Source organism: Camellia sinensis, chromosome 11 (assembly GCF_055761805.1).
Source record: "Camellia sinensis isolate YWXY chromosome 11, ASM5576180v1, whole genome shotgun sequence".
Lineage (NCBI taxonomy): Eukaryota > Viridiplantae > Streptophyta > Magnoliopsida > Ericales > Theaceae > Camellia > Camellia sinensis.
Genome location: NC_138971.1, coordinates 71,107,966 through 71,135,457, shown reverse-complemented (window position 1 = coordinate 71,135,457; position 27,492 = coordinate 71,107,966). Strand labels below are relative to the sequence as shown.

Below are 27,492 nucleotides of genomic sequence, written 5' to 3'. Positions count from 1 at the left end.
CCATGGTATGTTTAGACCAAGCTACCGAGTAGCAAGGTTCTGACCGTTCTAAACACAATACGTCATGACCGGACTAACTCTGAGACCGGCCTAACTCCAAGTCGCTTCCGGACCGGAATAACTTTACATTTCTCTCGGGCCGGAGTAATCTTTTACCTCTCTTGGGTCGGAGTAATTTTACGGCCTTTTTACCCAGCCTTTCGTACTTTGGGCCATAATGACCATCTCATAGCTCGGCCCAATTTTCGCTAAAATTACCCTCTCAGATGTATATTGCTTTGCTACCTCGCAAATTACTCCCTCCTTGTTGCCAATAACCACCCTAAATTTGCATGCCCTGAGAATAAAACAAATCTTTTTAGCCAAAATAATGATGTAAAATATATTATCAATAAATACAGATAAAAGATGAACAACCAAATAAATTGAAAACCAAAACTAGAATTACAAATCCTTGTGCCCGCATTCTTAAACTTGGTTGTTATTGCCTATTGGTAAATGTGAACGGGACAAATCTTTCAGTACATAAGGTCAAGAGGATATGACTCATGGTAAGGTGTACACATGCCAGACCTCTTGAGTCTACAGAAGCCAACTCAACCACTAATATGCATTACGTGACCAAAATATCCAAAGCCACATGCCAACAAACTTCCTTTTATTCCGAAACCCATTGGGAATCCAAATGCCTAAACTGATATCCCACAAGGTCACATAAGATATACTAGGATTGTTTGAAATGAAAAGACAACACTTGATTTGAAGAACTAAGAAACCATATCCACAAAATGACTCCATGCAATACCTAATCCCCTCATCACTAGAGAAACGGTTACCTGGCCATCTTGCCCAACCAAGCGGTTGAGACCTCTCTACTCATTACTCATAAGTTCATGGTTTAAAATTTAAAATAGAAAACAAATAGGAAAAGAAATAGTAGAGAAATAGAGCAAGGAAAGGAAACATCTAAATAACAAGAGGATTCACATACTAAAAATAGAATACTAAAGAAAATTAAAATTGGACCAACATGCATAATTCCATGTTGAGGAAGAATGGATGTTGTATAACTACTACTACTTGGAAAAAACATAACTTATTCCTCTCAGCATTAGTTTCATTACAAATATTTATATAACATTATCAAAAAAAAATTCTCAAAATATCAACTACTTTCTCATATCAATTTCAGGCTTCGCACTTTGATGGGTCTTAAAAACATTTCAATGAGTACTGAAGTATACATGGGAACACATTTCTTTACAGAATAACACTGTTCTATATAACTACATATACGGTTTCAACCTACCTTAACTCCCAAACTTCCTAACATGAAAACCCAGGCATTTCAGAATGCGAAATCCCAACCCTGATCCAGCCTAGTTCCCACAATTCATGCTTCTATAAGCAATGCAAGAAGCTGATTCTAGGAGCTACTATTTCCACATACCACTTTCTCTCAATTCACACGCCAATTTTCTTCCATAAATCAATTTCATAACGAAACTAAATTATTTCGAACCATGTAATTTTGTTCGGAAGTTGATATCCGAACCAAAAAAGTGTATGCACTGAGTAAAATTAGCGTGTGGAAATAGAAGCTCTCCAAATTTCATGGGCAGAAGCTCGCCCGGTTGGATACACAGGGACTTCCATGCAGATAGGTAGAGAAAGCAAATTGCCTTGAGATATTAAATTGGCCATGGATTGTCCACAGCTTGCCTGTTTATCATTTGCTGAAGGGCCTCATACCTTCTATAAATTAGGAAGCAACTAATCCATGATCTAATATGGGAAAAGAATAGAAAACACACACCTTGAAACATATAGGTACTTTTTTCCATGAGACCATTTGACAATTCCATTTTTTCTCTCCAGATTGCCAGTACTTCATCAGTTCTGAACCGCTGTGTGAATGTCGATTCCTCCAGCGGAGTTGACATCCCATTAGCATAAGCTAGGAGACTAGTATAAGCAATCATTGCCCCATTATCAATACAGTACCTGTCATCAGTTGCAAACAACCTTCCACCCCTCTCGGAGCACTTGATTCTCATCATCTCTTGCAAGCGCTCATTGCAGCCCACACCACCAACAATGAGAACATCTTTCTTGTCACAGTGTGCCATTGCCCATTCTGTAATCTCCACAAGCATCGGAAACACAGTTTCCTAAAATAATTTAAATTGAATGCAGAAATTGAGCCACAACTAGATCGTGTAAATATTTAACTAATACTTGCAATTTACAAGAAACAGCCATACCAAATTACCAACTACAAAACCTTTTTCTCACCACAAAATATTTTTTTTTTTTAAATATTGGAAGCATTCCAAATGATTACCTGAAGGGAATAGCACAAATCTGCAGGGGTGCATTCATTATTTTGTAGCTTTTCCTCAGCAGTAGCTTCAAGATAACTCAGTATTCCACTAAACGAAACATCCATTCCTTTGACAACATAGGGAAGGTCTATAAACTTTTCTCATTTCTTCGCAAGCTGATGAAGGGGGGAAAAATAAAAAAGGCAAATCAAGGAGAAAACATTTATTTATTGCATCATTTCAAGAACATTCTGTTTGTGAAAAAATAGCACATAACAGTCTGACAGGAGCTAAAGGCTATCTAAAAAAATTTAGAATATCTCCAAAACGAAAAATAAGCATAAAATAGCAAACCAAAATCCCAGAGAGAACCTTCATAAATGAGAGCTGTAATGAATCTCAAAGACATAATCTCAACTTACCCAAAAAATCTAAAACTACACATCAATCATGTAATATCAATGCAGTGCTTTGCTAAAATATAGAAAAACAAAAACAGAGAGATGAAGATATAATAAAAGCCCGTAGTTAAACACATTTTTAAAATATGATAAATAAGAACTAATCAAATAAGATGAAGGTAGACTAAATATATAGGAGAAACATCAAAAAAAAAGACAGATAAAGCTTCTATTACCTTTATCGAGCAAGAACTAACAATTAATTGAACCTTGCACAAATTCACCAATATCTACTGCTCGCTGACCAAACTCACAATAGAACAAGAAGCACAAAAGTTGAATTGTATATAAAATCTATATAACAAGGAAGCTCTATTTTATTTTTTACGGGACTTTTGTCTATTTGTCAAAATGTGCACCATCAAATTGATTCAATCCAATGGTTGAGTTTGAAAACAAGGCAGAGTTTGAAAATATTGTACAAGAACATTTCAATGGTTGACATCAATGTGTTATTCCCTTTGGATGGTGCAAATTTAGCCCTTTCATCTGCCACTAACTCTCTCACATCTCAAACACGCCTGAGATTAAAAATAAACGCCTTAGAGAAATCCTCCCTCTTTCACCTTAATCATCAGTTTCTCAATGCTCAATAGGTTAGCTCTCATGACTACATTTGTTTCTTCAATATGACTATATTTGTTCATTCCTCATGATATTCTACTTCAACCCAAAATTTAAGAAATTAGGATACTTTGTCAGTGCTGAATTTATCTATGAATAGAATCAACACTTTGTTTAACAGAGAAACCTTCTATTTTTTAGTCTACTTTCAAATTCTATTTTTTTCATAGTGTAATGATTTAACTATGTTTATTGTGGAATCTAATCTCTTTTTGTTCTTGGTATTATTAATCGTAGGTTATTGATATTGACATGAATAGTGCATCTCTAGCTTAAATGTTATATTATTGATATTGACAGGTTTAGAATTTTATATTATTATGTGTGGTTTTGATTGATGGCTTGAATTAGATGATTTGATTCTTGGTCCAAAGAAACTAACAAAATGCATAGGAAAACAATATGCAACCTTTGTTTTTTCCCTCAATATTTAATGTATATTTGCAATCTCATCATACACCACCAGTTCAGCCCACAAGTGTTTAGATTTTGTTTAGGCTGAAGATTCATAATGGAATGATTCCCACTCACTCCCACTACCCCCTATCTCAGTTAAAATTTTGGTTTTGTTTAATTGGTACAAATGTATTCAATTTCCATGGAATTCAAAATTTTAACAATGTAAACAACACGGTAAATTCAATAAACCAAATGTAAATTCAATATCTATAAAATTTTGGTTTATTGAGTTATTGATATTGTTTAATTGGTATGAGTTATTGATATAAAAGGTAAATTCATGAGTTAATTTGTTTTAGACTTGTAGAAGTTGAATCGGAGTTTTTATTTACTAAGATTCAAATTCATGGCTTCTTTGTGTTAATGACAGATATTTGAATTTTTTTTTCTTCAGTTAATTGGTTTTGAATTTCCTAACTTAATTATTTGGATTTGTAGTATCATCCTGTTCAATCTTTGATTAATCTCATTAACAAAAGTCTTCTTATTTACATAGAATCCTCTAATTGGTTGTTTATAATTTCATCATTATCAGTTGGTTTGACAGAGAAGCCTTCTATTTGTTAGTCTACTTTCAAATTCTATTTTTTTCATAGTGTAATGATTTACCTATGTTTATTGCGGAATCTAATCTCTTTTTGCTCTTGGTATTATATATATTTTTTTTGAATAACAACAAAATTTTATTAAAACGGGAAAGAGAGAGAGGACAAGAAGTCCTCTTACAAGGAGAGAAAAAAAGAAGAAGAAAAACCAAAACCAATCGCAAAACTCTAAACTCTAAGAATGGCAAACAGCAGCCCAATCCCTAGAGATCAAAAACAAAGGGACTCCTTTAAAAGGAGGAGATACAAATGCCCAAAAAGAGGCCAAATATTCAGCCTTATCCCACAAAGCCTCTACACTTACTTCCTTGTTTTCAAAAATTTGAACATTTCTCTTCAACCATATAACCCAGAAAATAGCAAAAACAATGGCTAACCACATTGTTTTGGCGTTCTTGGTACTCCCAAACCCGTCAAACCGAATAAGAAGCATATGCATGCAATCTCGTGGAGCAACCCACTCCACATCACATAACTTGAAAAGACACTGCCATAATACTATAGCCACCGGACAATGAAGAAAAAGATGATCCGCTACCTCCAAATTACTCTTGCACATCACACACCATTGGGGTCATAGAGAGTGATTAGCCCTTCTCCTCTGAAGAACATCGTTAGTTGTAACACCCTTTTGAGCCAAGACCTCATGAAAAACTTCACTTTATGAGAGACACCCGCCTTCCAAAGTTTCTTATGAAAAGGGAACAAGGGAACCGAGGGATTATCAATAATCTTATCAAAAAAGGATTTGCATGAAAAGACCCCAGAAGAGACAAGATTCCACACCCTACTATCGAAAGACGAAGAAAGAGAAACCCCCTCGAGCACAACCAACAAAGAAGCCAATTCCCCCGCCTTCCTATCATTCAAGTTTCTAATGAGATCAAAATTCCAGGATATGGGTGCCATAGACAAGCAAGCCACCGACGCTATAGACACATTTGGAGAACGAGCCAACCTGTAAAGAAAGGGAAAAGATCTAGCAAATGAAATATCCCCTAACCAAACATCCTCCCAAAACCAAACATTCTCCCCATTCCCCACTTTGAATGAAAGACAATTAGACACAAGAGGATACAAACGAGAAATGGATTTCCACGGAGAACGACCATTGCCTCTATTAACCACATTAGAATCCCTACCGTTGGATTGAATTCCATACTTGCTTTTAATAATTGAACACCATAACGACTCACTTTCAAGAGAAAATCTCCACAACCATTTGCCCAATAAAGCAATATTCCTAGCAACGATGTTTCCTATAGGCAAGCCACCTTTTGCCCTAGAAAGAGAAACAGTCTCCCACCTAACCAAATGAACTCCTTTACCCTCCTCACACCCTTCCCAAAGAAAATCCCTCATCAATTTCTCAATCTTTCTTGCAATGCTAACCGGAACTTTGAAAAGGGACAGGAAATAAATAGGAACAGATCCTAATATGGATTGTACCAACGTATACCTCCCTCCCTTAGACAACAAAGCTCGCTTCCATCCCTCCAATCTTTTCCTAATTTTGACAAGAACAGGTTCCCAAAAAGACACCAATCTAGGATCTTCTCCCAACGGAAGCCCTAGATATTTGGGGGAAAGGAATCAATTGAACATCCCAACATGGCCGCCACCCTATGCACATGACTATCGGCCAAATTAATACCCACAACACTGCTTTTACTAAGAATGACCTTGAGGCCCGACACTATTTCAAAAATTCTTAGAATCTTTAGCAGACTCCCCACCTTACTTTCCTCCTTTAATGACAAGAAAATAGTATCATCCGCAAATTGTAAGTGAGTCACACCTATCCTATCCCTTCCCACCACAAACCCTTCAATGACACCCTTATCCTTAGCTAAATCAATAATCCGACCCAACACATCAGCAACTAAAATAAACAAAAATGGTGATAAAGAATCACCCTGTCTTAAGACCCCTGGATGCTTGGAAAAAATCCCCCGCCTTGCCATTCACAATAATTGCCATATTGCATGACGACAAGCACCCCCAAATCCATTTCCTCCACCTAACACCAAACCCCTTCCTTTCCAAAACAAAATCCACAAAACCCCAATCAACATGGTCATATGCCTTCTCAAAATCTACCTTAAATACAACACCCTCCTTACGTAGTCCCCCATATACTCTTCCACAACCTCGTTAGCCACTAAAACTACATCCAAAATCTGCCGACCCTGCACGAATGCACCTTGTGCCAAAGAAATAGTCCCTCCAGGACAACTCTTAGCCTTCTAGAAAGCACTTTAGCTAAAATCTTATAAAGAGATGTGACCAAGCTAATGGGTCTAAAATCCCCAATCTTAATTGACTTCTCCTTCCTGAGAATTAGACAAATGAAGGATGCATTGGTGCACAAATTAACCTGCCCACTCTCAAAAAACTCAGAAAAAAACCCTCATAAGATCCCTTTTTACAATTTCCCAACAATCCTAAAATACTGCCATTGAAAAACCATCTGGGCCAGGAGCCTTGTCTCTCTCGTACTCAAATACAACCTGTCTCACCTCATCTTCGTCGAAGAGTCTTTCCAGCCAACTAGCAGACGCTAAATCCACTGGGACCCAATTAATGCCTTTAATCCCTGGACGATCCACACCCCCATCAGAGTATAGATTTGAATAAAAATTAAAAATTTCCTTGACAATAAGCTCCTCCTTACACACGACTTCGCCTGAAGCCACTTCCAAATTCTTAATAAAACTCTTCTTCCGCTTCCCCAGCGCAACTCTACAATAAGATCTAGAGTTGGTATCACCCTCTCTAGCCCATTTCAACTTAGCTCTTTGACCCTAAACAATTTGCTCCCTAAAAATGATCTCCTCCAACTTCATTCTTAGCATTGACCTCCTATACCTTAACGTTTGAGATAAGCCCTCCCCGGCCTCCTTCACATCTAATTCCCCAATCTCCCGAACTAGTTCTGCTTTCATCTCACCCGTATCCCAAAAACTTCACGTTTCCAAATTTTAAGATTTTCCTTGACTCCTCTCAACCTTCGCATAAACTTAAAACCCTCCCACCCATGGACACGAGCATTTTCCCACCATTCCTTAAAGAACGCCTTGAAAGCACGATTTTCCAACCACATATTCTCGAACCAGAATGGGATTGGACCCCATTTAAAGTAACAGCTCTCTAGAATCACAGGACAATGATCTGACACCACTCTGGGCCCTACCTCTTGCCTTACATCCGGAAACAACTCCTCTCACCCCAAAGTATGAAGAAACCTATCCAACCTACAGCACACCCGATTTTCCTGCAAATTTGACCATGTGAATCGCGCATTACTCAGAGGAAGATCAATCAACTCACACTCCTTGATAAAAGAATCAAAGTCCCGCATACTTCTATTTGTAGAAACCCCATTTAATTTTTCGGAAACTTGCCTAACCACATTAAAATCCCCACCCACACACCAATAAGGAGAACAAAGCCCAAATAATCCCACCAACTCATCCCACCACTCCCGTCGCTCCCCTGATCTATTAGGACCATACACCCCTGTCAACCACCATTCCTTATTATCCCTATTCCTGAACCTAATAGACAAAGAAAATACCCCAACAACTACCTCACACTCCACTACAACTCTCTCATCCCACATAATCAACACTGCCCTGATTTTTCCCTAGAAGGCAGTACAGCCCATCTCCTAAATCGAGTCCCCCAAACACTTCTAATAAAAACCCTATCACACTCCTCACACTTTGTCTCTTGAAATATAACTATATCTGGTTGTTGAATTTTCAAAACCTCTTTAACTACCGCCCTTTTCCTACGAGACCGTAGTCCTCGAACATTCCAACTAAAGATCTTCATCGGGAACCATCATCACTCCTTACCTCTTTTCCCCGCCCCTCATAATTGATGCCACTTGCAAGCTTTCTTAATTCCGTTAACCCTTTCCTTAATCCCGCACCGCTTTGATTTCCATCCCTCCCAGATGGAATCCCCACCCTCTTAGCCCGAGACTTCTTCCCAGTATTCCTGACCAGTGCCAACCCAAGAGTCTCAAGTAACTGTGTGAAATGAGGGACCTCATCCTCCTCCAAAGAAAAAGACACATACTTACTCATTTCCCTCAACCACCTTTCAGACTCAGAACCATCGTTGCCACTAACAGTGTTCCTCTGAAACCTATGATTAGGAGACTTCTCCCTCGAAAGATTAGTCCTATTAGTGTCCATATTATTTAGCTGTGGGTTCAAACTGCCACTGGTAGAGGTCCTAGTCTCATGTATCAAAGGCAAATTATCATTCTTGTTAGAAACCTTTCTGGAAGCTTGTAAGAAACAAGGACCCAATACTGACTCCTCTTCCTCCCTCGCCCCCCTAACTAACACAAAATGAGGACTCTGAATATGAGGATGAAGTGAAGAATTCATGTTGTCCCTGTCAATAGAGTCACTAACCTGTTCACAAGAATTGAAGACTGCCTCACCCTCAGATCCCCAGTGTGCTTAACACAAGAAGAAACTGGTACTTCCTCTTCATGATATAACCCAGTGAGATTCAAGTCGAAATCATCAGCCCTCTCCTCCTTCGAATAATCCTCAGCTTCCTCATTTGGACCCAAAGATTCATCAGAACTATCTTGAGAGCCATATTCTTCCAATGCTTGGAGCACCCCTTGTGGATCGCAGATGCCCCCTTCCACTTCATGAATCATTCTGTCAACATCAGGTAAAAATTCGATCGCTAAGTCCTCATCTTCAGCCAAATCATTAACATCAGTGGGTCGCTCAATCCGAAGAAGCTGACCTGTGGAGCAATCGACCACATCGGCCAAACCCAGTTGAATTTCGTTTGGGTTTAACCCAACCAGCGTAGTCAGAACCTGATCAGTCCCAATCTCCACATCCTTCTGTCGCCGACTGTCGTTACCTTCATCCCTATCGTCCACCTGGGTCGCTGTCTGTATACAATCATTCACCCTATCGAGAACACCCATCGTCTCCTTTACCCGACAAAGCCCTAGATCCGAACCAGTAATAGAAATACCCATTTGGACTGATTTCAGCCCATCATGATTCAACATATAACTTGGTTGTTTGTTACCCAGCGAGCTATCATCCACATGCTTCACTTCTTGATCCAAATGACTAGAGCTCATAAGGCCCAAATCAAAATTCTCCTCTTCATGAACCTGGTCTGCAATTGGTGCAAGAGAAAGGCCCAAACCTGACCTGGGCCGAAGCTCATCCAACAACCCATCTTCACCTAAAATGGCCTTTCGAGATCTGGAGCCCAGAACAATAGGCCCATGTTCATTACACTCATGCCCAACGCTTGACCTCCCCTCTTCGTTGACATTCTCTCTATAGAACATCAGAGCCCCTTCGTTAACCCCAACTTCCTTAGGAACCAGACAGCCACGTGTCCCAACTGTCCCCTCAGGTTATTGATATTGACATAAAACAGTGCATCTTTAGTTTAAATTTTATATTATTCATATTGACATGTTTAGAATTTTATATTATTGTGTGGTTTTGATTAATTGCTTGAATTAGATAGTTTGATTCTTGGTCTAAAGAAACTAACAAAACGCATAGAAAAACAATGTGCAATAACTCATGTCTTTGTCAGATTGATTCAATTCAGTTAAATTGACAGCATTGGGTAATAGTAAAATCAAATTATACTGTCTTTTGAGTATAAATAGGACAGTTTCATGATTTCATCATAAAATAACCACATTTCATTGTAAAAGAACCACCTGTGCCTGTGGCACTCCAAGTTTAAAAAAAAAAAGAGACACAATCAAGTTTTTTTTACACAACGTGCATGATTTTTGTAGGGAATGTTTTAAATCACAACTTTGAGCACTCAAGTACGATCTCTTCAATCATTCCAATTTTTTTATCTTATTGAGGTGGTGGTAGTAATTTTCACTTTATGGTTAAGCCTTCTAATTGTTGAATTTAAAAAAGCCTTCTAATCATTTCATTAGGCACTACCTAATAAATTGTAATATAAAAATTTATTACACATAAATTGTTTGATCTCATCTAGTTGTTTTGTTTTTTGTGAATCCTTGGCACTTGATTAGAGTGATATATTTTGACTTTGACTTTTAAATTTGTTATTTCCTTCAAATTTCAAGCGTATAAAAGTGGCAATTGTCCATGATATTGCAGAAGGTAACATCTTTGTATTTAGATTTTTTTATTGGGTTTCTCATTACACATTCTTTTGTTATGACGAGTATATTGAAGAAAAACAATGATAGTGAGAATTTTGAGTAAATTGTTGTATAATAATTAATTGGGCAAAGCTTTTTTCCATGAGCCTGCATGTAATGGGATTCCAAATGAGATGTAATTATTTATTTTCATTTGTTTTCATGTATTATCTAAATTGTTAAATTCTTCGTGCTGAATTGAAAAAAGAAAAGAAAGAAGAGTTATACTTAGCAATTCATATTCATTTTTTTTTTCCAATACAATTCATATTCATATTCATTAAGCAGCAACATGTGAACTCACAAGTCATGATATACACTAATCAAGAGACTTGGGAACTAAATTGAAAGGTGCTTGATCATATGTTCAATTCCTGTTAATTCATAGTTATTGGTTTCTCTGTTTTTCAAAGGTAATATGATTTTTCCTATTACGATTTTTTTAAATTGATTTTTTTAAGTGAATTCAAGCGTTGGAGTGATTTTGTTGCAGGTGACTAATCCACCTTACAAATGTTGGAATTGTGTTGTTTTCTATGTGTGTTGATAGTTGGCTCTTTCATTCTAAACCGGATGATTAATCTCTTTTTTTTTTTAAAAGCTAGGAGTGTTTTTTTTAAAGCTGAAATTGATTACTCTTTTGCTTATGCTACACTGAAATATAAAATTAATTGTTTGGACTTTATTTTTGAAGGTTGTTATTTGAGATTTATGAATATTTTTATCAATTCAATGTGTAAAAAAAATTTCAACTTCTTATCTATGAAGTTATAAATTGAAATAATATTATTATTTTGAATTAAATTATTACAATTGAATTCCATAACATATGTGATACCAAAAAAATTGTTGACCGTGCCTTTCTAGTTCATATATATGACATATAATAAATATATACACTTGTATATTTCGTGCATGTCTTCCACGTATTGTGTCCTACATTTTTGAAAAATTGACGTGTCAGCATGTCCATGCGTATCCATGCCGTGTCACGTATCTGTGTTCGTGCTTCTTAGAACACAATGCAAAACTAAATCAAAGTAAGAAATAAAGTTTTCTCAACCAATCGGCAGAGAACAGATCTATAAAAAAAAAACAACAAACTTCTATAGTTAAACAAGTAAAACAACAAATAGCAGCTCAATTTATTTTTTTGTCTTCCTCAAGTTTGAAGACATTTCAACACAATAACCTAGAAAAGATATGACTATTAATGGTCAGTCTCTGTGTCAATCTACCACTGATATAGGTGAAGGAAAGTTGCTTCCAATTGCATACTTGCTCAATGTTGTACCCAGGGCATGGATCATTAGACAAAGTTAGAACCCTCGCAAACCGGTCCAAGCAATTCCCAACAGCAATATCTATAGTCTCACCAAAAATTCAATACCGCCCCTCGCTATATGCAATCACCTGTGTGTTCCCACCACTTACATATAGCACAACAGGGTCATCTGCTCCAGTGACAACCCTTCCCATCTCAATATGAGCAACACAATGATTTACTGCAACAATGGGTTTCTTCCAAAGCTGTGAAAGAACCCGAACAGCAACAGCGGCAACCTGTAATGGCGCACCCATGCCTGGTCCTTTAGTGTAACAAAGACAGTCAATGTCATTTGGGGTTATCTGCGCAGTCTTGAGAGCAGATTTGATAAGCGGCAGGATGTGTTGGAGATGGTGTTGGGCAGTTTCTCGGGGAAGGAATCCCTGCCCTGGTGGGGTAACATAGGTGTGTCTTGGGTTTGATAAAATTGAGCCATCAAGGGTCACAACCCCAACACCAATCTTATTGGCTGACCCCTCACACCCTAGAGCTATCATCTTCATCATCTTTAAGAATAATATGCCCGACTCAAATGCAACAATGTCTTCAAATTAGGTTTATGACTTCAACTGAAATTATGTATTCTTGTTATCTGGGAAGAAAAAACACATAGTTAAGAGACTCCGTCACGACTAGATATATATACTAGTAGCAAGGCATCGTGTGTTGCACGATTGGAGGTGCCAGTAGTGATTATGAAGTTGTAACATGAACGTAGACAATAATAGCATTGTAGTGGAAAAAAATAAAATGGGCTCAATGTCGGAAATAAATTGAATCAAAAGCAAGGCGAAAGGAGGCTTTTGTTGAGATGATTTCTTAGAAAAGGTTGAACTTCAATTTGTCAACATCAATTGTCAATTAAAAGATTGAAATGTTTTTTTCCCTTGTTTTTGAGAGGACTCCGTTTTTTGAGTCAAATGAATGGTTTTATTTAAACTCAAACCCATTTCTCCAATTTAAAAATACTATACCTTTTTTTTAATGTTTATTTATTAGATTGACTCCAAAATAGTAAATAAAAATTTTAGACTATCTCAAATAGAAAACAAAGACTATATTGACCCCTAAATCCTATTTTACATAGTTTTTATTCAATTGAATAGGGTGACTTTGTTTTTATTCAACTGAATAGGGTCACTTAAATTATTTAAATCAAAACCTTGTTTTTTATTTATTTTATGTTACTAGATTGACTTCAAAATAGTAAACGAAAATTTTAGTATCTCAAATAGAAAACAAAAAGACTATATTGAACGCAAAATCCTATTTTACATATTTTTTTATTGAAAAGGATTGGGTTACTAAAATTATTTAAACATGTCATGGTACCCCTTAATGGAAATAACAAGTTCTTCATTCTTGCACGAGATATATGTTCCAAGGTAGGCAAAGTTGCCAGTTATTCTGAACCTGCCTCCAAGAGATGATTCTAAATCTAACTTCTTCAATTAGATTAAGAATTGTTTAATTTCTTTTCCTTTTCTAATTAAAGACTCCGTTGTTCATCTAAAGAAAGCTTATCCACTAGTTTTTTTATTATCTAATTTGTGAACAAGCTAATTCTAAAAGGAAAATTATTTGAATCATGTGGCAATGGCATTTTTATAATTAACCAAAAATATCAAAACCGAACGGAAGGTTTCGGTTTTCATTATTCAAAAACTATATCCAACTGTTTGTTGTATAATTGATCGGTTTGGTTTGGTCTGGTTGGTTTTTTCAGTAGACAATAAAAACTAAACTTACCAAAAACAAAACAAATATCAACAGTTGAATCAAAACATGAACAACATCTGGAAACAATGATACACTGATTTTTTCTTAATATATTCGTGAGGATAAGTCTGGGGAAATTTTACGAACAAAATTGAGCTTAGGGTTTCAAAAAATTAAGGCTTTTCTAAAAAATTTGGTTTTTAAAGAAAATAGGGTTTAAAAAATTATGGGTTTCATTCAGGTAAGGCTTTGAGGGAATCAATCAGTGGATTTGGAGTGTGGACTTACTGTAGTCGACGGAGATGGAGAGAGACAATCACTGCCCGAGAGCTTGAGCTTAAGGCTGATATAGATGTGGAATGTGAACTCACTGTAATCGCCGGCGAGTGCGAGTGCGAGTGAGAGTGAGAGTGACGCCGAGAGCTTGAGGGTTAGGGTTTCTAGGATGAGAGTAGAGAAGAGGGTGTAGGCGGGGTTCAGGTTAGGGTTAGGGTTAGGGTTAGGGTGAAGTTTGACGACAGAGGCAAGAGAGATGCTATGCTACTGCTGCTGCTGTGTGATGGACTTCGAGAGAGGTGCGAAAGAGGAGGTAACATGCATCGACGGCTGGGATTCAAAGAATTACTCTGTCCTCTCAAAATTTTAGTACCTGTTGTATTTTTCATTATTTTAAAATATTTTTTTCAAAAATTAATAATTAAAATAACATAAATTTTTTATTTTATCATTTTTTAAAATTTATACACAAAAAATATAATTATGGCAATTAATATTTTCAAAAAGAGTAAATTACACTAGTGGTGCAACTCGGGCGGGTTCGGTCGGGTTGGGGGTTTGCACAGGCCTGGCCCGAATTGTATTTGGCATTGCCCAAGCCCGCCCAAGCCCGATCATGAACCCAAGCATTGTTGCCCAAGCCCGGACCAAGCTTTGTATTTTGAACTCGGGTTAGCCCGAATTGACCGAGTCCAGAAACCTGTAGGTAGATTTGTTTTGAAACCCCCAATCTGTGGATTTGAAATAACAACTGGGAGGTGCTATTTGAAAACCCACAAATGCAAATTCAGATTTCCAATTCACTCTAAATCGCATTTAAAGTCCTAGTTTGGCTAAAACAGTCAACTTTGCGACTGAACCAAAATAGCTGGGACAAGGTTTGTGGAGCTAATTCAAATCTAGCACCAGAGTACAGATTATAAACTTCCAAAGAACCATGTCAACTACAGATACATTCAGTCAAACGAAGCACACTACAAATTTCTTTACTCAAAAACAGCTACATCAATCAATGTGACATTTGCAGAATTAAGGCAATATAATATACATACTACTAGAATCTGATACACCAACTACCTCTATTGCTCGTGTTTATGAAAATATTTAGCTTTTAAAAGAAAACCCTAAGATACAGATATTCATACACTAACAAAACGGAGAGCATAAAGAGCAATTTCAAGTGGATACTCTGAGAAATCGAATACGAAATACCTGTGAACTTCTTCTTCTTCTGTATTGAGAAGGAGAAGAAAGAGAGGTTGCAACGCAAGATAGGGTTTCGCCTCCGCCGTTCTTCAAAGTTCTTCAAAGTTGAAGAAAAAATCAAATGAGTCTGTTGTAAGAGAGAGATAAGGTAGATAGATAGGGTTTCTTTAGATTTAATCAAAGGGTAGAGATAAAAGATGCTAATCTAACGGTGGAAGACTAACCAAATAAATAAATAAAAATAAAAATTAAGACTAATGCTTGTACTTAATTTATATATATTATATAATATATTAAATTCAATTCGGGTTCGGTTGCTCAAGTTGGCCATTGGTTCTGCCCAAGCCCAGCCCGAATTACAATTCGGGCATCAAAAATCTTCCCAGGCCCGTCCAGATTACAAGATATAGTTGCCCAAGCCCTAAAAAAACTCGAGCTAGGCTCGGGTTGCTCGGGTTGAGCCTGCCCGAGTTGCACCTCTAAATTACACTGACACCCCATGAGGTTTGGACTAATTATATTTCACCTTTGACGTTCTGAAGATTACATTCTCACCCCTGTAGTTAATAGTCTCATTTCACAAATCTCCTACTTATATGAAAGGTAATAACTCTTAGTAAAAAAATAAAAAAAATTTACATTGAAAAAAAAAGTAAATCAAAGGAAAGAAAAAAAAGAAAGTAAAGCAAAACAAGAAAAGAGAGCGTACATGAATTCAATGTTTTCATTCTGTTTAAATAATTACAATGATAAAAGGGTTAGTGTGATTTTCCAAAAGTTAGGAATGATATGTATTAAATCCAAACCTCCAGAGGCATAACTTTAATTTATCCTTTAAACAAAATCAAAGATAATTTAAATAAATTAATATTTTTGAAGTATAATAATTGTAATACAAAAAAAAAATAAATTAAATTCCTTACAAATGACAGGCTGTATTTGGTGGAGTTTTGAAAACTTAATTCTACACTTTGGTTTGAGTGATGTGTTTGGTTAGAATTTTTAAATATTGATTCCACACCCACTTTTGAAAATATGTCTGCCTAATCATTCTCCCGGATGTCCCCCGAACGTCCGGTCAGTTGACCGGAACATTTTTTTTTTTTAGCACCGGTTATTTTTATATTTCAAATAACAAATATTTTTAAACTTTTTTTAAAAAAAAATTATGAGCTTTGAATAGAATTTTGGATTATGTGTTTAATTATGAGTTGTAAGTTTTTGAATTAAATATCATATGTCACGTCAAAAATTCTAAATTCAATTCAAAACTGTTATCAAAACTCATAATCAACCAAATTTTCCACACACAAATCATAATTTCAAAACTCGCAAACTCAAAATACAACTATATTCTCAAATCATTATTCTAAAACATTATCAAATGCTACCTAAAATTTTGGTATGGATAGAGTATTAAACTTGTTGGGTTCCCTCCTCACACCATTTAAAAAGGGTATACCATATATAGTCATGATCAATTTTTTTATTTAATTATAACATTATTTTAGTTATCACTATGAGTTTTTTAGTTACGACACATATACACCGTAGTGTTTTCCACAGTCTCTTTCGGTTTGAATTTTTCAAAACTAAGGCTTCGATTGTTTTGAAAATTTGTTTTAATCAAAAATATTTTACTCATTTTTTGTCATTGGGTTGAACAAAAATTAAGTAAAATATTTTTTTAAAAAAAATATTTTTACATCATTTTTCCAAAAATGGGGTACCTTTAAAAATTTCGTAAATCAATTTCTGCAAAGTTGACTATTACTTACTACTTTTTCAATGCATTTAGTATTTTCAAATAAATATATTAACTCACTAAAACGTCATGAATGACACTTTATTGAATCAAAGTTTCTCTTTTTGGCAATAAATTCTTTTAGTTTCAAGTGTTAACCAAAAATTACATCGAAACAAACGGAACCTTAAAAAAACCCACAAAGAATTTTATTTTTTCAATTTTTTAAGAAAAAAAGTTAATTTTACAAAAATAAAAAATAAAAAATATTTTTAAAATTGTTTTCTCTCTCAAAAAAATAAAATCAAATATGGCATTTTTTTATTTTTTTCACCAAATTTTCCTTGATCATTTAAAAAAGAAAAAAAAATTCCAAAAATCACACCTAACAGAGTCAATTATCCTATTTACACATAAATTAATCACAATTGGACACAGCCCCATCACACATGCGTGTGAAATTCATAAAAACATAAGACCCACTTCAAGTAACAAAACTTATATTCAATTGGTGTTAATTTTTGTATTCTTAAAATTTTTTAAAAAAAATTGATCCAATCAGCAGGTCCAATTTTTGAGTTCTTTCCTAATATATAGAAGTCTTCAAACCCTGTTTCTACACAGCAAAGTGAAACTAGTGAATTTGAGAGCAAAAATAAATAAATAAATATGAAACAAAGATGAATACAAACATATATATATATATATATATATATATGAAAGAAAAACAACTTTAAAGAGCAAAATCTAGCAACCTGTGTGGTTTTCTTAGAGACCCAAAGAAACAAAGACAAGAAAAAACTTTGTGTATTCAACAATCTTTAGAACATTGCCTAAATGAATATGAAAAGCTACTAAGAACAAATAAAATCATGTAAATACAATGGGAAAAAAACACTGGAAAGGCTTATTTCAACTTTTCCATCAAAAACCATGTAAATTATCCAATTTCATGGAACAATTGGTGCCGGGATCAGCTCAATTGAATATACATTTACCACCTATTTACCTAAAAAGAGCATAATTATACAGAGATTCCACTCTAACAAAAGCCAGAACAAAGCTGGAAAAATAGTAAAATCAAAACCATGATCATAGTAATGTACACCTTATCCAATAGCCTTTCCCATGCTTTTTCCTTGTTTTGTTTACCATATAAAAATAAAATTGAAAACAAAAACCTAAATAATGTAGAAAACTATCAATGACTTATTGTTCTTTGGACTCCATCTCCCTTACACTGTCTACTATGCCTTGGATCTTCTTTGAGAGACTCTGATTGTGCTCTTCAATGTGCTCAAAGACCATCTCCAAGTGCCTTTTATATGTTGCAGCTCGCTTTTTCTCAATGGCCAGCTGTTGGGACAGTTCCCGAATTTTATTGCGTTCATTCTGTAAAACAAGATGCACAAGAAAGTAAGATGCAATACAAATATAGGCCAACAATATTGATTGACGTTATTACAATTGAAGAGCAAACCTAGATTAAACAAAGAATCTAATTCCTCCTTGCCATTCAACATGAGATTATTTAACACTTGGGAATTTCAGATAATGACAAATTAGGAGGTTATTAAATAGTATAAGTTTTTCTCTCATAGATTATTATTATTGTTATTTATTTTAATTTTTTTTACATAGAGTAGCTTCTTGACTTGTTTGTTGCTTGTATTTTATTTAGTGCATCTTCACAGAAGATACTGGCCTTAAAGAAACTTTGCACGAGCTTACCCAGGTTTCCCCCAGTTCCACATAGATGACCACAATAATTGTGAATCTTCAAAGCTGATTTATGACAGTATTTTCAGCAAGATAAACTGAATGTTATATAAAGAAAATTTAACAATATTATGAACAAAATTTTATAATGAAGAAGCAAGAACTAACCGGACATTGATCATAGACTAAGTCCCTTCGACCTTTTCCAGGAGTCAAAGGATGAGTGTGCTCCTTTACAAACTTCGTAACAACCCATTTCCCAGAGCTTACTTTCCTAACTAAAATCATTGCTCTGCAACCAACCCTTGTTTCAGTCCTTTGTCGTACAATTTTTTCACGCTTGTCTGGCATGCGAAATCCCTCTTTATTACAGACAAGTGCCCTACCTATGGCAGATCCATCATGCCTTGATCGAGAGAGCTTGCTCACACGGATGACAAAACCCACTCTTGTTGCATAAGCATTATAAAATGCATGAGCTTCTGCTTCGGATTCAAACTCCTGGTTCAGATAGGGCTCCTCTACTGGAGCTTGGGGCTCATCAACTGGAATCATTTCCTTCCCAGAAAGAACTTGAGTCACCTTATCATCCTGATTTTGTTGAAATAACTCTTCTACAGAATTTCCACCCATTCCATTTTCATCACCAGCTCTGTATTCCACATCAACAGAATTACCCACCACTTCACCATTGGCATCACTATCAACCTCAAAATCCACTGCAATAAAAGCAGTCATTCAATGATTACATTTATCAATCATAAATTCCAACTATGAGTAATACCTAATAAATTTTGTTTCCTTATCATTAATAAAAATTATCCACGTGAGAATTTTGCGGCATCACTAATAAGCATGCTATATACAAAATATTCTACGAAAAGAAAAGAAACCTAAATTCATCAAGACAACCAAAAAAGAATGAGCACTACAAAGCACAAGGGGGGAAAAAAAATCAATTCACCTTCCTTTAACAAACGAAAGCCTACAAAAACATTTTGAACTGAGTGAAATCTCATTAACTTTGTCATCCAGGTGAAGACCTTTGTATCAACAGTCACTGTTGAGTCAATCTTTAAAATATTTATCTTGCTGAGCTTCATTCAATTTAACCTTCATTCTTCAGCCTATGTATGGCTTCACCTTTAGAGAACCTTTGAGGTTCAAATGAGCTATCAGACACAAGTATCTTTCCATTGTTGACAAGATCGTAATAACTCCTAACCCCCGTTTGATTGTAGGAAAAGACCAAGGAAATGAAAATATTGTAAGATATAGACATGTTTACCAGTTTTAGGATGGAAATTTCTATAGCCAAAACTTAAGGTTAGGTTGGAGCCACTACTGGAGTGGAGATCAAACGACTGTTCATGGATAGAAGAAGCGTGTCTGGGGTTAGGTATAAATTGATTTACAAGTCGTGCAATATCGCTTATTATAGTGGATTGACTTGTCACTCCCTAGGGAAAACTGTAACGGTTTAGGTCACATTCCTCAAATATACTCAAGTCCGAGACTCCTTACCTACTCAAAAAAATAATGGATTGACTTGCTAGCAAGGTGCCTGCCGTTTTACCGTAGAGATAGTTTTCTTCAAGGTTTCCATGTAAATCTGTGAGTTCCTGTGGTAGTTGGTTTTTTTTTTTTTGTAACAGACCTGTGGTAGTTGGTTTAATTGCTTTATTTTACTTTCCGCAGATTATTTTTTTATTCTGTGGATTGTGATCATAGTTTGGGCCAACTCCCGCATCCAAACTTTCAATCCTTTATGTTGTTTTGATTTTTAATGGACCGCATAAACTCAACACAATTTTAAATAGATCAGATAATAAAACACAATCTTGCTAGGCCTAGTGGAGAGGTTTCCATCCCATTCAGTCACTAACACTAAACTTTATGATTGAAAAACTTTGAATTTTTCTTCTTGCATTTTTCAATTTTTTAAAACTACAGTGACTTTCCCCGCCCATACGAAATTCCACTTACAAAATTTACCAAAAAATTCCAGCTATTGTGTTCAGAAAAGCATATGAAAATATAAATCACAATCGAAAGTTGGAGTTCTATCTTGCTCCCACCAACCAGACAGAGTAAATACATTCAAATTCCTAGGAACCAAAAATTTCCAAGCAAAAACATTACGAGGCGACACTTGATTTGAAGAACTAAGAAACCATATCCACAAAATGACTCCATGCAATACCTAGTCCCCTCCTCACTAGAGAAACGGTTACGTGGCCATCTTGCCCAACCAAGTGGTTGAGACCTCTCTACTCATTACTCATAAGTTCATGGTTTAAAATTTAAAATAGAAAACAAATAGGACAAGAAATAGTAGAGAAATAGAGCAAGGAAAGGAAACATCTAAATAACAAGAGGATTCACATACTAAAAATAGAATACTAAAGAAAATTAAAATTGGACCAACATGCATAATTCCACGTTGAGGAAGAATGGATGTTGTATAACTACTACTACTTGGAAAAAACATAACTTATTCCTTTTAGCATTAGTTTCAGTACAAATATTTATATAACATTATCAAAAAAAAATTCTCAAAATATCAACTACTTTCTCATATCAATTTCAGGCTTCGCACTTTGATGGGTCTTAAAAACCTTTCAATGAGTACTGAAGTATACATGGGAACACATTTCTTTACAGAATAACACTGTTCTATATAACTACATATACGGTTTCAACCTATCTTAACTCCCAAACTTCCTAACATGAAAACCCAGGCATTTCAGAATGCGAAATCCCAACCCTGATCCAGCCTAGTTCCCACAATTCATGCTTCTACAAGCAATGCAAGAAGCTGATTCTAGGAGCTACTATTTCCACATACCACTTTCTCTCAATTCACACGCCAATTTTCTTCCATAAATCAATTTCAAAACGAAACTAAATGATTTCGAACCATGTAATTTTGTTCGGAAGTTGATATCTGAACCACAAAAGTGTATGCACTGAGAAAAATTAGCGTGTGGAAATAGAAGCTCTCCAAATTTCATGGGCAGAAGCTTGCCCGGTTGAATACACAGGGACTTCCATGCAGATAGGTAGAGAAAGCAAATTGCCTTGAGATATTAAATTGGCCATGGATTGTCCACAGCTTGCCTGTTTATCATTTGCTGAAGGGCCTCATACCTTCTATAAATTAGGAAGCAACTAATCCATGATCTTGCCGAAAAAAGATGGGAAAAGAATAGAAAACACATACCTTGAAACATATAGGTAATTAGACACTTTTTTCCATGAGACCATTTGACAATTCCATTTTTTCTCTCCAGATTGCCAGTACTTCATCAGTTCTGAACCGCTGTGTGAATGTCGATTCCTCCAGCGGAGTTGACATCCCATTAGCATAAGCTAGGAGACCAGTATACGCAATCATTGCCCCATTATCAATACAGTACCTGTCATCAGTTGCAAATAACCTTCCACCCCTCTCGGAGCACATGATTCTCATCATCTCTTGCAAGCGCTCATTGCAGCCCACACCACCAACAATGAGAACATCTTTCTTGTCACAGTGTGCCATTGCCCGTTCTGTAATCTCCACAAGCATCGGAAACACAGTTTCCTAAAACAATTTAAATTGAATGCAGAAATTGAGCCACAACTAGATCGTGTAAATATTTAACTAATACTTGCAATTTACAAGAAACAGCCATACCAAATTACCAACTACAAAACCTTTTTATCACCACAAAATATGTTTTTTTTTTTTAAATATTGGAAGCATTCCAAATGATTACCTGAAGGGAATAGCACAAATCTGCAAGGGTGCATTCATTATTTTGTAGCTTTTCCTCAGCAGTAGCTTCAAGATAACTCAGTATTCCACTAAACGAAACATCCATTCCTTTGACAACATAGGGAAGGTCTATAAACTTTTCTCCTTTCTTCGCAAGCTGATGAAGGGGGGAAAAAATAAAAAAGGCAAATCAAGGAGAAAACATTTATTTATTGCGTCATTTCAAGAACATTCTGTTTGTGAAAAAATAGCACATAACAGCCTGACAGGAGCTAAAGGCTATCTAAAAAAATTTAGAATATCTCCAAAACGAAAAATAAGCATAAAATAGCAAACCAAAATCCCAGAGAGAACCTTCATAAATGAGAGCTGTAATGAATCTCAAAGACATAATCTCAACTTACCCAAAAAATCTAAAACTACACATCAATCATGTAATATCAATGCAGTGCTTTGCTAAAATATAGAAAAACAAAAACAGAGAGATGAAGATATAATAAAAGCCCGTAGTTAAACACATTTTAAAAATATGATAAATAAGAACTAATCAAATAAGATGAAGGTAGACTAAATATATAGGAGAAACATCAAAAAAAAAAGACAGATAAAGCTTCTATTACCTTTATCGAGCAAGAACTAACAATTAATTGAACCTTGCACTAATTCACCAATATCTACTGCTCGCTGACCAAACTCATAATAGAACAAGAAGCACAAATGTTGAATTGTATATAAAATCTATATAACAAGGAAGCTCTATTTTATTTTTTACGGGACTTTTGTCAATTTGTCAAAATATGCACCATCAAATTGATTCAATGCAATGGTTGAGTTTGAAAACAAGGCAGAGTTTGAAAATATTGTACAAGAACATTTCACTGTTTGACATCAATGTGTTATTCACTTTGGATGGTGCAAATTTAGCCCTTTCATCTGCCACTAACACTCTCACATCTCAAACACGCTTGAGATTAAAAATAAATGCCTCAGAGAAATCCTCCCTCTTTCACCTTAATCATCAGTTTCTCAATGCTCAATAGGTTAGCTCTCATGACTACATTTGTTTCTTCAATATGACTATATTTGTTCATTCCTCATGATATTCTACTTCAGCCCAAAATTTAAGAAATTAGGATACTTTGTCAGTGCTGAATTTATCTGTGAATAGAATCAATACTTTGTTTAACAAAGAAACCTTCTATTTGTTAGTCTACTTTCAAATTCTATTTTTTTTCATAGTGTAATGATTTAACTATGTTTATTGTGGAATCTAATCTCTTTTTATTCTTGGTATTATTGATTCGTAGGTTATTGATATTGACATGAATACTGCATCTCTAGCTTAAATTTTATATTATTGATATTGACAGGTTTAGAATTTTATATTATTATGTGTGGTTTTGATTGATGGCTTGAATTAGATGATTTGATTCTTGGTCCAAAGAAACTAACAAAATGCATAGGAAAACAATGTGCAACCTTTGTTTTTTCCCTCAATATTTAATGTATATTTGCAATCTCATCATACACCACCAGTTCAGCCCACAAGTGTTTGGATTTTGTTTAGGCTGAAGATTCATAATGGAATGATTCCCACTCACTCCCACTACCCCCTATCTCAGTTAAAATTTTGGTTTTGTTTAATTGGTACAAATGTATTCAATTTCCATGGAATTCAAAAATTTAACAACGTAAGCAAGACGGTAAATTCAATAAACCAAATGTAAATTCAATATCTATAAAATTTTGGTTTATTGAGTTATTGATATTGTTTAATTGGTATGAGTTATTGATATAAAAGGTAAATTCATGAGTTAATTTGTTTTAGACTTGTAGAAGTTGAATCGGAGTTTTTATTTACTAAGATTCAAATTCATGGCTTCTTTGTGTTAATGATAGATATTTGAATTTTTTTTTTTTTGCAGTTAATTGATTTTGAATTTCATAACTTAATTATTTGGATTTGTAGTATCATCCTGTTCAATCTTTGATTAATCTCATTAACAAAAGTCTTCTTATTTACATAGAATCCTCTAATTGGTTGTTTACAATTTCATCATTATCAGTTGGTTTGACAGAGAAGCCTTCTATTTGTTAGTCTACTTTCAAATTCTATTTTTTTCATAGTGTAATGATTTACCTATGTTTATTGCGGAATCTAATCTCTTTTTGTTCTTGGTATTATTTATTTATTTTTTTTGAATAACAACAAAATTTTATTAAAACGGGAAAGAGAGAGAGGACAAGAAGTCCTCTAACAAGGAGAGAAAAAAAGAAGAAGAAAAAGCAAAACCAATCGCAAAACTCTAAACTCTAAGAATGGCAAACAGCAGCCCAATCCCTAGAGATCAAAAACAAATGGACTCCTTTAAAAGGAGGAGATACAAATGCCCAAAAAGAGGCCAAATATTCAGCCCTATCCCACAAAGCCTCTACACTTACTTTCTTGTTTTCAAAAATTCGAACATTTCTCTTCAACCATATAACCCAGAAAATAGCAAAAACAATGGCTAACCACATTGTTTTGGCGTTCTTGGTACTCCTAAACTCGTCAAACCGAATAAGAAGCATATGCATGCAATCTCGTGGACCAACCCACTACACATCACATAACTTGAAAAGACGCTGCCATAATACTGTAGCCACCGGGCAATGAAGAAAAAGATGATCCGCTACCTCCAAATTACTCTTGCACATCACACACCATTGGGGGGCATAGAGAGTGATTAGCCCTTCTCCTCTGAAGAACATCGTTAGTTGTAACACCCTTTTGAGCCAAGACCACATGAAAAACTTCACTTTATGAGAGACACCAGCCTTCCAAAGTTTCTGATGAAAAGGGAACAAGGGAACCGAGGGATTATCAATAATCTTATCAAAAAAGGATTTGCATGAAAAGACCCCAGAAGAGACAAGATTCCACACCCTACTATCGGAAGACGAAGAAAGAGAAACTCCCTCGAGCACAACCAACAAAGAAACCAATTCCCCCACCTCCCTATCATTCAAGTTTCTAATGAGAACAAAATTCCAAGATATGGGTGCCATAGACGAGCAAGCCACCGACGCTATAGACACATTTGGAGAACGAGCCAACCTGTAAAGAAGGGGAAAAGATCTAGCAAATGAAATATCCCCTAACCAAACATCCTCCCAAAATCGAACATTCTCCCTATTCTCCACTTTGAATGAAAGACAATTAGACACAAGAGGATACAAACGAGAAATGGATTTCCACGGAGAACGACCATTGTGTCTATTAACCACATTAGAATCCCTACCATTGAATTGAATTCCATACTTGCTTTTAATAATTGAACACCATAACGACTCACTTTCAAGAGAAAATCTACACAACCATTTGCCCAATAAAGCAATATTCCTAGCAACGATGTTTCCTCTAGGCAAGCCACCTTTTGCCCTAGAAAGAGAAACAGTCTCCCACCTAACCAAATGAACTCCTTTACCCTCCTCACACCCTTCCCAGAAAAAATCCCTCATCAATTTCTCAATCTTTCTTGCAATGCTAACCGGAACTTTGAAAAGGGACAGGAAATAAATAGGAACAGATCCTAATATGGATTGTACCAACGTATACCTCCCTCCCTTAGACAACAAAGCTCGCTTCCATCCCTCCAATCTTTTCCTAATTTTGACAAGAACAGGTTCCCAAAAAGACACCAATCTAGGATCTCTCCCCAACGGAAGCCCTAGATATTTGAGGGGAAAGGAATCAATTGAACATCCCAACATGGCCGCCACCCTATGCACATGACTATCGGCCAAATTAATACCCACAACACTGCTTTTACTAAGATTGACCTTGAGGCCCGACACTATTTCAAAAATTCTTAGAATCTTCAGCAGACTCCCCACCTTACTTTCCTCCTTTAATGACAAGAAAATAGTATCATCCGCAAATTGTAAGTGAGTCGCACCTATCCCATCCCTTCCTACCACAAACCCTTCAATGACACCCTTATCCTTAGCTAAATCAATAATCCTACCCAACACATCAGATACTAAAATAAACAAAAGTGGTGATAAAGAATCACCCTATCTTAAGACCCCTGGATGCTTGGAAAAAATCTCCCGCCTTGCCATTCACAATAATTGCCATATTGCATGACGACAAACACCCCCAAATCCATTTCCTCCACCTAACACCAAACCCCTTCCTTTCCAAAACAAAATCCACAAAACCCCAATCAACATGGTCATATGCCTTCTCAAAATCTACCTTAAATACAATACCCTCCTTACATAGTCCCCACTATACTCCTCCACAACCTCGTTAGCCACTAAAACTACATCCAAAATCTGCCGACCCTGCACAAATGCACCTTGTGCCGAAGAAATAGTTCCCTCCAGGACAACTCTTAGCATTCTAGAAAGCACTTTAGCTAAAATCTTATAAACAGATGTGACCAAGCTAATGGGTCTAAAATCCCCAATCTTAATTGACTTCTCCTTCCTGGGAATTAGACAAATGAAGGATGCATTGGTGCACAAACTAACCTGCCCACTCTCAAAAAACTCAGAAAAAAACCCTCATAAGATCCCTTTTTACAATTTCCCAACAATCCTAAAATATTGCCATTGAAAAACCATCTGGGCCAGGAGCCTTGTCTCTGTCGTACTCAAATACAGCCTGTCTCACCTCATCTTCGTCGAAGAGTCTTTCCAGCCAACTAGCAGACGCTAAATCCACTGGGACCCAATTAATGCCTTCAATCCCTGGACGATCCACACCCCCATCAGAGTATAAATTTGAATAAAAATTAAAAATTTCCTTGACAATAAGCTCCTCCTTACACACGACTTCACCTGAAGCCACTTCCAAATTCTTAATAAAACTCTTCTTCCGCTTCCCCAGCGCAACTCTACGATAAAATCTAGAGTTGGTATCACCCTCTCTAGCCCATTTCAACTTAGCTCTTTGACCGTAAAAAATTTGCTCCCTAAAAATGATCTCTTCCAACTACCATTCCTTATTATCCCTATTCCTGAACCTAATAGACAAAGAAAATACCCCAACAGCTACCTCACACTCCACTACAACTCTCTCA

General features: G+C 35.8%; 1 protein-coding gene and 1 pseudogene across 4 annotated transcripts in view; both read right to left on the bottom strand.

The window, feature by feature from the left end:
• Window positions 1-1,691: 1,691 nt before the first annotated feature.
• On the bottom strand, window positions 1,692-12,587 carry LOC114263825 (uncharacterized; annotated as a pseudogene). Its single transcript, XR_014344577.1, has 3 exons — window positions 11,951-12,587; window positions 2,345-2,500; window positions 1,692-2,171 (listed from the first exon to the last, which is right to left on the bottom strand). The product of XR_014344577.1 is annotated as an uncharacterized LOC114263825 (transcript).
• A 5,400-nt stretch (window positions 12,588-17,987) lies between these two features.
• Window positions 17,988-27,492, bottom strand: part of LOC114319945 (uncharacterized) — an 80,435-nt gene continuing 70,930 nt past the window's right edge. For 2 of the 3 annotated variants that reach the window (XM_082894067.1, XM_082894066.1), the window contains exons 2-4: window positions 22,425-22,580; window positions 21,887-22,249; window positions 18,157-18,336 (exon numbers count right to left, since the gene is read on the bottom strand). In XM_082894067.1, coding sequence (XP_082750193.1) covers window positions 21,905-22,249; window positions 22,425-22,580 — 501 coding nt within the window. In that variant the 3' untranslated portion in view covers window positions 18,157-18,336; window positions 21,887-21,904. Of the gene's footprint in view, window positions 18,337-18,831; window positions 19,383-19,627; window positions 19,782-21,886; window positions 22,250-22,424; window positions 22,581-27,492 lie in introns of those variants that run through there. The other variant, XM_028266996.2, reaches the window with a different exon arrangement.